Raw genomic sequence first — 14049 nt, forward strand, 5'->3', positions numbered from 1 at the left:
GGAAATCTAGGGGATCCAAATAGGAAGGGGGAAAGTTGAAGTATTTTATTTGCAGATGATATGATAATATACATAAATGGACCCGAAAAATTCCACCAGGAAATACCTCTGGCTGAAAATCACTTTCAGAAAACTAGTAAGATGCAAAATTAACAAACAAAAAAAATAGCTTTCCTATATACAAATGACAAATGAACTGAAAAAATAACCAGGAAAATAAATAATATCTTTCACTATAGCATCAAAAATATAATGTACCTTGGGGTAACTCTAAACAAGCATGTGAAAGAGATGTATGATAAAACAAACAAACAAAAACCTTAAGACAGGATAGCTAAAACAATCCTGAACAATAAAAGAATCACTGGAGATCTCACCATCCTTCATCTCCAATTATACTACAGAGCTATAGTAAGAAAAACAGCACAGACAAGATTTCTCTGACAGAGGTGGCTTTCATGATTCCCAGAAGAACAGCTTATTAAGGATCTAGGCTTTTGTTCTTCCTGTCAATTTGTGAGTAATAAATCTTTTTAAGAGACATAATCCTGAGCTGGGTGGTGGTGGCGCACACTAATCCAATCCCAGCACTCAGGAGGAAGAAAAAAGTGGGTCTCTGTGAATTCAAGGCCAGCGTTGTCTATGGATAAGTTCCAGGACAGCCATCTCTGTTGAGAGAGAGAGAGAGAGAGAGAGAGAGAGAGAGAGAGAGAGAGAGAGAGAGAGAGAGAGAGAGAAGAAAGAGAAAGAGAAGAAAAGTAAGAAAGAATGAAAGAAAAGAAAGAAAGACCTGATCTCTTGAATCTGACAGAAAGAAAGTACAGTATATATTTGAACTTATAGGCACAGGAAAGACCTTTAAACTAAATCTCTTCTCTATAGCAAAGGACATAGTTATTTGAATGAAGTGGTAACTTACAGAATAGAAAAAAAAATGTTTAATGGCTGTGTTACCAGCAGTATTAGTATCTGCACTATACAAGAAATTGAAAAAGAAATAAACATAAAGAAAAGTAACCCAATCCTAAAGTGTGTCATGAAACAAAATACAGAGTTTGCAGAAGATGAAATACAAATGGCTGGTAATAGTGTATCATGAACTAAATTTTGATACTTGTTTTCAATTATGACTGAACTTTAGAGCCACTGGAGGTGGGGGGTCTTATCATTATCCATTGTAAATTAAAAGTGCTTTGCGATGTCATCCTACTGTGGTTGGAATGGCTAAGATTCAAAAAGAGTAATGAAGAAACATGCTGAGGGAATGGGAACGCTTATTTATTGCTAGTGGGAGTGCAGACTGCTGCAGCCATTATATCAGTGTGGAAGTTCCTCAAAGAGCTGAAAAAGATCTACCACAAAACCTTATATATATTTATAGCATACAATATGGCGTTTTGAAGGTGTGCATTTTATGGTTTCTAAATTCAAGATATATATGTATATATAATTTTGTGTGAACACTCCAAATCTATTCTACTTATTTTTAAAAATAGTATACAAAGTATACTCACTATGTAGCACGATAGATATCTTGAATGTATTTCTTCTACATGATTGAAATTTTATATCCTTTGACTAGCTCTGGAGGGTGTTATTATTGATGATAACAGTGTGATTTTGCTATGAACATTGCAATGACTGCAGGTCCTACACATCTGTGGAAAATCTGAAACAATAAAATTGTTCACACCCTAAATGTCAACAGTGCCCTAATGAAAAACAACAATGCTTTAAATTGTTTTAGGACACAGAAAATGAGGCACAGAAAGAGTTAACAGGTACCCACACTCACATAGTCAGATGTGAACACGAATATGTCTCTGGAAAATGAGACTGGTGTTCTCCCCAGGAGTACAAATTCACTATATTGGGTAAGCTCCGTCTATATTCTTATTCTGGATAGTGAAAGACAGTGTATATGTGCCCTGAGTGTGTTGTTTTTAATTTCTCTCTTTTTCTCCAATTTTTGATGGTTACAGCTGAGTTCGGTGATTATTATCCTGATGAGCATCCTGAGAATTATATCAGTGAGTTTGAGATTTTCCCCAAGCAGTCACAGAAGTTGGAAAGAAAAATCATGGAAATTCATAACAATGAACTCAGGTAATTTGAGTGAAGATATAAAAATGAAAAGGCATTCTTACTATATAGAAAATTAGAATCATGTGAAGTCGTACTGTTTCAAATGTGAGTAGACAGCTTCAGGTTGCAGAGAAACATTTCTGGGCCCTACAAAGGATGATTTAGCATCTCAATTAGTGTAAGATTTTTCCAAGATAGTGCCTATGAGTGATCGGACGTGAAAAAGGTATGTATTTTCTTATGCAAATATATTCCTAGCCTTTCTAAGTTTCCAAAAATATATCCAAGGTTAATAAGCCATCTTTGCATATTTGAATCTTGCTTTTTCCTTTCTCGTGGCCCTTGCTAGAAGTGTTGACTTTAAGTAGAATTGAATTCATTGAAAAGGTTCCATTTTCTTAATTGATTTCAAAATGATGAGATTTAGTGTATGTTATTCCTTTGCTTGTCTCTAATACTTAGAATGATAACTTTAGAGTGATAATTGTCAGAGAACCAAATTGAATAGACCATCACTGAGTACCAGATACCGTGCTATTGTACACATTGAACATACTCAATTAATCATCACAACAATGTAGGAAGGAAATATTATGGGTTTTTTCTCCATTATGTATGTAGGAACTGGGTCCAGAGAGGTTAAGCAACTTGTACATTTCTGGAATTTGAATTCAAGCATAAGTAGATGGAGCAAAATGAAGCATGCTTAGAAATCATTGCCAACTTGTAATTCAGGTAACTTAGGTATGCTAGTCTGCAGTTAGCTGGAATTTAGATCCTATATAAATCGCAGAAAAATAATGTGACAATAGCATAGACAGGCAGTGCTATGATAATTATGATGAAGAACTAGATACTAGTTTTTCTCTCCTCCTGCTGTATGGGCCTCTAATAATCAAGAAAGTAGTGCCTGTGGCACTCTTGTATTTTCATTCTCACAATACATGTATGATTACTCAAGGTGGCAGCATGTTTCAGGTTAGAAAATATAACTTTTGTTTTCAGAATTCTTAGACATCACAGCATTGTGCCTATTTCAGAAAATAATACACAATTTCTATGGCTTGCCTTAAAAATTTTCTATTAAAGAATATGTGTTGGAAATATATACAGAATATTCACTATTCTCTCTATATTTGGGAAATAAATTTACTATATAGAACAATGACTCCAGTATTCCAGTTAACGGAACTGTGGTATAGAATTATTCTTCTTAGGAACCAAGTGATGAGAGTTATTAGATGAGTAAGTTGGATTCATTGCATGGATTGGTAGAAAAGGTAGCTCTTCCATGGCTAGAAGTTGCAAGGCTTTAAATTATTGGTGAATATTGTAATGGCAAATATTTATGGAGTATTTCCAGGATGCCAAAATATAATGCAAAGGGGTTTCTAAACACTATTCTGCCCTATCCTTCCAATTTTTAAGAAGCAGGCACTATTTGTGTGCCCGTGAAGGTCAAGGAAGGTAGATCCTGAAGAGGACAAAGAATGTTTCCTGTTAGTTAACATTGATATCAGAACATGATCCATTAGTTACCTAATACTAATGCCCACATTACTCCTGCATTGGGCAGTACTAGGAAGCAAGTAGTTATTCAGGTGCTACAGTAGCAAGGCCTGAGAAAGTGTCAGGACAAAAAGACTACGGATGCCAATTGTGGTTGTTTGAATGCGAGTGTCCCTCATAGGCATATAGATTTGAAGAAATGAGTCCCAGTTGGTGTGTCCTTGTTGGAGAAAGTATCTAACTGGGGGTGGGCTTTGAGAATTTAAAACATTAGTGTTGCTTCCATTCTCTCTCTCTCTCTCTCTCTCTCTCTCTCTCTCTCTCTCTCTCTCTCTCTCTCTCTCTCTTTCTCTCTCTCTCTCTCTCTCTCCCTCTCTCTCTCTCTCCTCTCTCTCTCTCCTTCCTGTTTGTGTCTTAAGAAGTGACCTCTCAGCTTACTGTTCCAGTTGCCATGTCTGCTGGCTACTACACTTCACTAATATGGTGGTGGTGAACTTTTACTCCTCTGGAAACATCAGCCCAAATAGACGCTTTCAGTCAAAATGTCTTACCACAGCAGTAGAAAGATAAGTAATATACCAACCTGTAATGCTGTGCCCAGAAAAACTGCAAGAGTTGAAGGAGAAAGAAAAAATGTCCATGATATAAATGAAATAAAAGAATTCATGTTCAACAAACCAGCCCACAGAGAATGCTGGAAATAATACTTCAAACTAAACACAGGAAAAAACATAAGCAAGAAACTGTAGAAAGAAGACAAATGAAGCTGTAATTATAGAAACACAAAATAGGACTAAAAATTTAACCATCAGAAAAATGATAGTCATCAACACTTACTTTTCAATAATAATTTTAAATACTGGTGACCACAACTTTCCAATCAAAAGACAAAGGTAGGTTAATGATATGGATTAAGAAACTAAATCAAAATTCATCTTAAAGTGAAAGGATGGGAAAGAGATTCAAAGAAAATGAGACCAGAAAACAAGCAGGTGTCAATATCCTATTATCAAAAAAAATGACCTTACCTGACAGGTGCTATGAAGGTGGAAATCAGAAAAATGAGTTTAACTGGGGTGGGCTTATGGAGGACAATGCAAAGGGAGAGGAAAAGTACAGGGATACATAACACTAAAGATGTTTGAAAAAGTCTTAGGACATAATTTTATGTTTATCTAAAAGTACATGTTCTATAAATATATCTGTAGATAGATGATACATATAGAGATAGATAGATGATAGAGATGTAGATAGATTATAGAGATAGATAGATAGATAGATAGATAGATAGATAGATAGATAGATAGATAGATAGATAGAGTTTAAATGGACTTATGCCATTGGGGTGATGTTACTACCCATGAGACCCATAGACTATTTAGCAAAAGCTGTTATAACAGTCATGAGAAACCTCCTATCCAGTTATTGATCAAGAGAGTCCAAGAGACCTCTAAGACAATATAGGCTATTTTACTTGCCCTTAATTGCATCCCAAATTTTGAAGGTAAATCACTAGTGCTGAAGAAACCACACACTTTGAACACAGGACTTGGCATATCAAGATGCAAGTGACCTGCCAGTCTCCTCCCTGAAGACTATCTTTTATAGAACTAAAAATTGTTGTGCAAGAAGCTGTCAAGGGGGAAAATAAATCAATTGTCCTACCCAGCTGCAATGCCTATGAGCCACAGCAATTGCCGGCATGGCAAGATATACTCAGAATTGCAATAGTCACACCTAACAGCTGTCTAATTGGACTTGAGTCCAGTTCAATAGGAGGGAGTTCATGCCTGGTAATATAAACCTTACCCGTGGCTGGTGAGACAATGGAAACTAGAGGAGAACTTGCACTGTCCTTTTCCTAAACCAGTATAGTTTTTAACAGCAGGGTAAATACTTAGAACCACAGATGAGTGTAGCTCTCACCCCTCATCAAAGAAGATTCTTTTGCAACAAATGAGACCATTACAGAAAGACACAGTATTCAAAATGCAAAGAACAACTGACCATGGTGTACCCAGGCCCAACTGATTCATCTACAACACAGCCCCTAAGCATTTGGCTGAGAGACTATCACAGTAGGTAGGCAAAGAAAAAAGTTGTAGGAGCCAGAAGACCAGGACATTTACTGTGAGTTTATGTCTGTTATATAGGACAGGGAAGTTGCACTCATGAAGTCAAAACAACACAGAAGCCTTAATAATATGCAAACAATGACAACACTACTTGATATCCAATGTAGGTGGTGTGCTGGCTAGTTTTTTTGTCAACTTGACTCAAGATGGAGTCAGTGGAGAGGAGGGAGCCTCAATTGAGAAAATGCCTCAATAAGATTGGGCAGGCCTGTAAGACATTTTCTTAGTTAGTGATTGATATGGGAAAGGTCCCAGCCCATTGTGGGTCTGGCCACCCCGGGCATGTAGTCGTGGATTCTATAAGAAAGCAGACTGGGGTTGGGGATTTAGCTCAGTGGTAGAGCGCTTGCTAGCAAGCTCGAGGCCCTGGGTTCGGTCCTCAGCTCTGTTAAAAAGAAAAAAAAAGAAAAGAAAGCAGGCTGACCAAGCCAGTAGGCAGCACCCCTCCATGGCCTCTGCATCATCAGCTTCTACCTCCGGGTTCCTGCCATATTCAGTTTCTGTTCTGGCATCCTTCAATGATGAACTGCAATGTGGAAGTAAAAGCCAAATAAACTCTTTGCTCCCCAACCTGCTTTTGTTCATAGTGTTTCATCACAGCAGTAGAAACACTAACAAAGACAGGTAGCGAAAATTTCACAAGGCCCGACCACTAGATGAAGAGCTACAGGTAATTAATAACTGCTAAGAAAGGAAGAATCAGCCTTTACCAGGGGTAAGGCCTTTAATTGGTTAACCTATACCATGTGATTAGTCCTAAAAACATAAACATATGAGTAACATTACATGGACTCAGAGCTTATAGTTATGAATTTATAAGCCTATATACATGTAACAAGAAAAATTAAAAAATAGAAGAAAAAAGTCAGGTGGTGGTGGGTCACACCTTTAATCCCAGCACTGGGGAGGCAGAGGCAGGTAGATGTCTGTGAGTTCGGGCCAGTCTGGTCTACAAAGTGAGTTCTAGGAAAGCCAGGGCTACACAGTGAAACCCTGTCTCCAAAAAGAAAAAAGAAAGAAAAAAAGAAAAGAAAAGAAAAAAGTAATTAAGAAACATAGTACAGTATCAATCAGAAATAACAAAGTAGGATACTTCTTTATAATCAAGGGAACAGTTAATCAAATTAATCAAGAGGACATTACAACCTTAATATATGTGTACTAAACTCTGGGGTGCCAGATTTAATAAAAGCATACTACTGAAATTAAAGGTAACCATTAACTCCAATTCAATAATAGTGGGTGACTTTGGTACCCCATTCTCTCCAATAGACAAGTCATCTAGAAAAAAATTTAAAAGAAACATCGAAATAAATGACATCATATATCAAATGGATTTAAGCAGGATCTACAGAACTTGCTCTCAAATACCAAAGAATGTAGAGTCTGCTCAGTAGTAAGAAGATCCTCTATAGTTGACCACATATTGGGATGAAATACAAATCGTTTTTTTCACACACAATGAAATGCTCTTTTCAGCAATAACTGAAACAGTGGTTGTTAAATGAATGTGAATTTTCTTTACATTTTTTGAGATTAATACACATATAATTAAATTGTTCTCCCCCTCCCTTTTCTCCCTCCAAGCTTCCTATATACCTTGCTCTCCTTAAAATTCATAGCTTCTTTTTATTTAGTTGTTGTTACATATGTGTGTGTGTTTGCATGTTTTATGGGGGGTCCCGGCAAGCTCTACAACCAACAGGGAAATGATATTGGTGAAATAAGAATGAAACTCAGCTCAGCCGGGCTTAGGTGGTGCTGGGCCAGACTTCTGGAATCTGGCACCAGATGGTTTATTTTAGCTATATTTAAGCAAAGCACAGTTTTGGGGAAAAGTTTTATGATGACAATTAACTCAGTCCTGTATGCACAACAAAGCTTAAGACATGTTTTCATTGAAACTCTTTACAAAGTGCATACTGCTTTTTTCATAAAGACGAATTCTGTGGCCTTAGAAACAATGCTTAAGGTAAGGGTCTAGGGAGAATGACTGGGGTAAAAATAATGCCTGTGGGAGTGAGGATTTGGCCTGGCCCTAAGATAACACAGAAGTTACTTAGGCTGTTGTAATGTACAAGTGACATCTCTCATAAGGATGGGTTTTATGGACTAAGAAGCAATGCTCAAGATTTGGGCATGGGGCTGAGAGGTCTGATAAACACACATAATAGTCTGAGGGATTCTAGTGAAGCCTGGCCCTATAAATAGCAAAAGATCACCAGGTTATAAACTATATCCTTTCCCAACACTCTGAGTGGAAGACAGGTAAACATCACCTTCCTTTGAAGAAATAAACGTGTGTGTTTAACTTTCTTAGCTTCTCTGTGTTCACAAGGACATTTTATCCTCCAACAGCGTGTGTGTGTGTGTGTGTGTGTGTGTGTGTGTGTGTGTGTGTGTGTGTGTCTGCTTAGGATTGGGCCTTATGAGCGTTTCTTCTTCCATCTTAGCCTGTTTATTGGTGTCTTCCTTGTTTAGGTTGTATTTAGGCAACCATGTTGGTGAGACTTCATGGGTGTAGCTTCTAGGATATAATCTCACAGCAAACTTTCTGTTTGTCTGGCTCTGACAATCTCTCTACACTCTCTTTTGCAATTACCTCTGAGCCTTAGGTGAAGGAGTTTCACTGTACATATATCCATTGTGTTTGGACTCCACAACTCTACCTTCTGATCAGTTGTGGGGTTTTGTGATTGTCTTCTCTGTTGGAAAGAGAAGTTCCCTTGATAAGGGGTCCAGGCTATCCTTTTCTGTGACAATAAGGATTAATATTTAGAATTTAGTTAGGAATTACACTGGTTTAGTAAAGAGGCAGTTGTAGGTTATTCTTCAAGATCAATGAATTCACTAGTCCTGGGTAGCTGGCTAGATTTCCATTACCAGGCATGATTTTGAGCTTGGTGAGTGGACCTTAATTTTAATCAAAAGAGCTGTTATTTACGGCAAAGTTATATGTATTACTAATGGTCCCTTAGGATTATTATGCTATGCTGGTCATTATTGTGATTTATAGGAATCATAGATGGGTAAAACTGTTGGTTTCATCCCTCTTTTGAAACTAACATGGTGGGGGGGGTTTTTGTTTTTTTTTTTTTTTTTTTTTTTTGTTGTTGTTGTTGTTGTTGTTGTTTTTCTGGTACAATGAAAGCTAGTCCTCTGGGAGGAGGCTTTCAGGTCAGAGCCTAAGAGCTGGCCCTTTGAACAGGTAAACAAGATTGACAGACCCCTCACCCAGCTAACCAAAAGAAAATAAGAGGTAACACAAACTAACCAAATCAGAAATGAACAGGGGTATATTATAACAGACAGTAAAGAAATTAAGAACATTATAAGAGAGTACATTTTAAACCTATCTTCATTTAACTTAGAAAATAGAAAAGAAATAGATGAATTTCTGGATTCATCCAAACCACCGAAGTTAAAACTAGAAGAGATCATCAACTTAAATAAATCTACAAGGGACTGGACCTGCTTAGACTGAGTCTACCAGGTTGATCGCAGTCCTCGGGGGAGGGGGGGGGGAATTTGCCCTGGAGGAGGTGGGAATGGGGGGTGAGCTGGGGGTAAGGGGAGGGGGTGAGGGGGGAGGGAGAATAGGGGAACCTGTGGCTGATATGTAGAACTGAATGGTATTGTAAAATAAAATAAATAAAATTAAAAAAAAATAAATCTATAACAAATAGGAGATTGAAACAATAATAAAAAGATCTCAGACTACAAAAAGAACAGCCCCAGATGGATGCACACCAGATTTCTACAAGGCTTGCAAAAAATATCTATAACCAATATTTCTTACATTGTTAAAAATCTTAAAATAGAAAGAATACTCCTCCTTTGAAGCAAGTATTACTCTAATACCAAAAACAGGTAAAGACACAACAAACAGAAGGGAAACTACAGTCCAGTACTCCTGATGAACATACATGCAAAAATCCTCAGTAAAATCCTGTTTTATGAATAAAATCAGTATTCATTTTACAAGACCATGCACCATGATCAAGTTGGCTTTATCCCAGAGATACAGGGATAGTGCAACAGGTAAAAAGTAAATGTAGTAAAGCACAGAAATGAACTCAAAGGCAAAAATCATAGAATCATCTCAAGAGATGCCAAAAAAGCCTTTGACAAGATCCCAAATGCCTTCATGATAAAAATCTTAGACAAAGTAATACTGGAGAGAACATATTTCAATATACTAGATGCTGTCTATGACAAATCCACATGTGCACATGTGTCTTCATCAAAAAAAATTTTTTTTTAAAAAAGAGCATATTAAATTTGGAGGGAACATAGAGCTAGGAATTAGAGGTGGAGGAAGATTTGATTTGATCAAAATGCATTTTATGTATTATGGACTTATCAAACAATTAAAAATGAGACTTAAAATATTTTACAACCACAAGTAAGACAGAAACATCCACTACCCCACTCTTTTTCAGTATAGCCCCTGATGCACTAGCTAAAGCAGCAAGACATAAAAAGGGAAATTAAAATAGAGGTAAAAAAGAAGAAACCAGGGCTGGAGAGATGGCTCAGAGGTTAAGAGCACTGACTGTTCTTCCAAAGGTCCTGAGTTCAATTCCCAGCAACCACATGGTGGCTCACAGCCATCTGTAAGGAGATCTGGCGCCCTCTTATGGCCTGAAGTCATATATGCTGTATACATAATAAATAAATCTTTAAAAAAAAAAAAGAAAGAAAGAAACCAAAGTATCCCTATCTGCAGAAGATATGATTTATATAAGGGGTTCCAAAAATTACAGTGTAAAACTTCTAGAAATTGTTGACAGTTTCAGCAACTTGGCAAAAGAAAAAAAAAACTTACAAAAATCTGTAGCCTTTCTATATATTAACAACAAATACAATGAGAAAGATATCATAGACACACTCACATTCCCAATTATTCAAACAAAATAAAATATCTAAGAAAAAACTCACAAAGTTGGTAAAAAAATCCCTCTACAATTAAAACTTTAAATCTATGAAAAAGGTGATTGGAGAGGACATTAGAATTTATACACACAGCCCATGCTCATGGGTTAGTAGAATTAATACTGTGAAAATGACCATTCTATCAATAGTTAACTGATTCAATGCAATCCCAATCAAAATTGCCCATGGTATTCTTTACAGAAATAGGAAAAGAGTCCTAAAATACATATGAAATAATCAAAGACCCTGGAGAGGCTAAACAACCCTGAGGAGAAAGGTCAATACTGGAGTGATTAAAATACCATATTTCAAGCTATGTCACACAGCTACAGTAATATAAAAAGTACCATACTAAGCATGGTAATAACAAGTACACACCCAGACAGATGTTTAGATCAGTGGAACAAAGCATAAGACCCAAACATAAATGAATGTAATTATAGCCATCTGACATATAACAAAGATGCCAGAAATACACATTGGAGAAAAGACAGTGTGCTGGTGCAAATTTTCCACTCATAGAATAATGAGATTAAACCCATTATCTATCAGCCTATGCAAAAATAATGTTCAAATGGATGAAGGACTTCAATATGAAGCACTGAAACTGCAAGTCAAAAGATAGTACTTTATAGGACATAGGTGTAAGAAAGAACTTTATTAGTAGGAATCCATTAGCTTGTGAATTAAAGCCCACAAGTGATAGAAGAGACATCATAAAACTAAAATGTTTCTATAGGGGAAAGAAGAAACCATGGAGCACAGTCAGATGGAATTCACTCCTGATACTGTAAACTACCAATGGGTGGTGAGAGCATGGAACCTAGAGCAGAACTCACCACTGCCATTTTCCTAAACCAGTATAATTTTTAACTGTATTCTAAACAGGTATTCTTATATCCACAGATCAATGTAGCTCTTAGCCGTCATGAAGAAGCTTCTCTTTGCAGCAGATGGAGATGATCACAGAAAACCACAACTAGTCAAAATGAAGAGAGCAACTGACCATGGTGTGCCCTGCCCCAATCTATACATCTATAACACAACCCCTAAACCTTCAGTTCAAAGATCATCACAAAGAGAGAATGGAAAGTTTGAAAGAGCCAGAAGACCAGGACTTCTGCTGTATAATTTTTCTGTGCTACTGCTTCCCAAAGTCCTGCATGGCCTCAGTTTGCCTTTACTCTCTTCTCATACCAGAATCTCTGCTCATATTTGTCATGTCATATCTAATGTTGGGCATGCAGATAGGTGATTTCAATATATGCCATCTCTCTCGAAGTCAAAGATTAGAATTGACAGGCTGGAGACTTTCTTTCCCAGTTCAGATGCTTAAAGATATGCCACATTGATATCCTCTAACTCTAAATAAACAAATGAAGTAAACATCAAAATCCTATTTTTATTTCTTCTGAGATCTAAAGACAGATGAGGAATTAAAATCTACCATGTCATATGAAGTAGAAACTCCTATCTGTTGTTGTTGCTTTCATTATTTTCATAATCCTCAAAGAATGAGGAATGATAGAAGAGGAGTATGCCACAAATATTAATAAGAGCAAATAGTTAAACCTCTAATCTGCTGGACAACTGAATTATCTTACTCTGAGATACCACAAATGCCATCCAGGGCAAGGTACTTCTTGCCTGTGATGTGTCTGGGACAATGGGGAACAGTATGAGTTTGCACTGCTCAGAGGGCCAGTGATGGTCTTGAAGGGTATATGAGTTTCCCTACTGAACTCAGATTCTATAGTCAAGCTATATATCATATACTCTCAGAAGCCTCTTAAATTATGATCCAGCAAATACTGAAAGACAAATCTTATGAGAATACCCAAACATTTAAAGCCAAATGTGAAAAAAATTTAAAATGGAAGCAATGTAAGATGACTAGAGTCCCAACCAAGTTGCAGCAAAGTCTAACTCAAATGGATAATCCCACTGCCCAGAATGACAATATTTTATTGGTCCTCTCCCTCTGAATTTAATTCTGGAGTTTCTGTATCCAAATGGATCAGGCAGCACCAAACCCATCCCTTTCTCTGCTTGGACTTTATAATCAGTTCCGATACGGTCAGCAACAGTCGATATCTCATTATAAATTAGTGATGACTAATAACCATTTATTCTTGTGAGCTGTATGTTTTTTATATTGTCTGTAAAGGCATACTCAAAGAAGACCAATATGAGAAAGACTGTTCCTTGTTAGCTAAAGTAGTCAGGACATGCAATATAGAACAGGAAAATATAGCTAAATACATAATTATCCAACCTCAGCAAATTTAGTAGAATCTTAAGAGAATTATATATTACAATTGCTGTCTCTTAAAAAAGAAATGCAACTAATCTCTGGACCTTTTTTTTTTTTTTCAATGTCTCATTAGAGAAGCTTCATCTTGCAGATGTTTATTTTCTGTTGTCACATTCAAAGTTTGTCCAGAAACTAATGTTCAGTGGGAGACTACAGGAATGGAATTTAATTACTTACTGTGAAAGCAAATTATTAAATGAGTTGTTCCTCAGTAATTTGGGGGTCTCAATAAACCTCAGTTTATTGAATTCTTGCCTTAGCTGCTATGGCTTTATCCTCTTGCCTTCTCTGACGTTTGCACTGATTCCTTCTTTGTGTATAAATTTGTCAGCTAATTCATTAAGATGCTTAGCTAGCAGAAATTTGCAGACAAACCCAAGCAAGCAATACTGACATGAGGATTTATATTTTAAGGATGAGCTTGTGCTTTACTGTATCTAAACATCTTAACTGACACTTCCCTTCAGTAGATTTTTGTTTTCAGTCATGTTCAGGAGTAATTATGGAGCAAATGCTAAATCTAAAGGGAAGAAATGGATACAACTAAGTCTAAACCTCACATAAAACCACAAAAGACCCTAAACAATCAAAACAACTGAGCAATATGAACAAAGCTGAGGACATTCCACTACCTGACTGAAGAACAAACAATCAATCAGACTGTAGTTAAGCAAAACATCATGATACTGGCATAAAGTAGTACTGTGGGATGGTCTGTATGTCAAATCTGTTGCTCTGATTGGTCAATAAATAAAACACTGATTGGCCAGTGGCTAGGCAGGAAGTATAGGTGGGACTAACAGAGGAGAAAAGAAAGAACAGGAAAGCGGAAGGAGTCACTGCCAACCGCCACCATGACAAGAAGCATGTGAAGACACTGGTAAGCTACAAGCCACATGGCAAGGTATAGATTTATGGAAATGGATTAATTTAAGCTGTAAGAACAGTTAGCAAGAAGCCTGCCACGGCCATACAGTTTGTAAGCAATATAAGTCTCTGTGTTTACTTGGTTGGGTCTGAGCTGCTGTAGGACTGGCGGGTGACAGAGATTTGTCCTGACTGTGGGCAAGG

General features: G+C 36.9%; 1 protein-coding gene across 2 annotated transcripts in view; it reads left to right on the forward strand.

Annotated features, from left to right (window-relative positions):
- The window catches only part of Frmd3 (FERM domain containing 3), a 219931-nt gene that overhangs the window by 140662 nt on the left and 65220 nt on the right, over positions 1–14049 (forward strand). For both annotated transcript variants that reach the window (XM_006981403.4, XM_006981404.4), the window contains exon 6: positions 1983–2106. In XM_006981403.4, the coding sequence (XP_006981465.1) occupies positions 1983–2106 (124 nt within the window). The remainder of the gene's footprint in view (positions 1–1982; positions 2107–14049) is intronic.

The sequence above is a fragment of the Peromyscus maniculatus genome, chromosome 2, assembly GCF_049852395.1.
Source record: "Peromyscus maniculatus bairdii isolate BWxNUB_F1_BW_parent chromosome 2, HU_Pman_BW_mat_3.1, whole genome shotgun sequence".
NCBI lineage: Eukaryota > Metazoa > Chordata > Mammalia > Rodentia > Cricetidae > Peromyscus > Peromyscus maniculatus.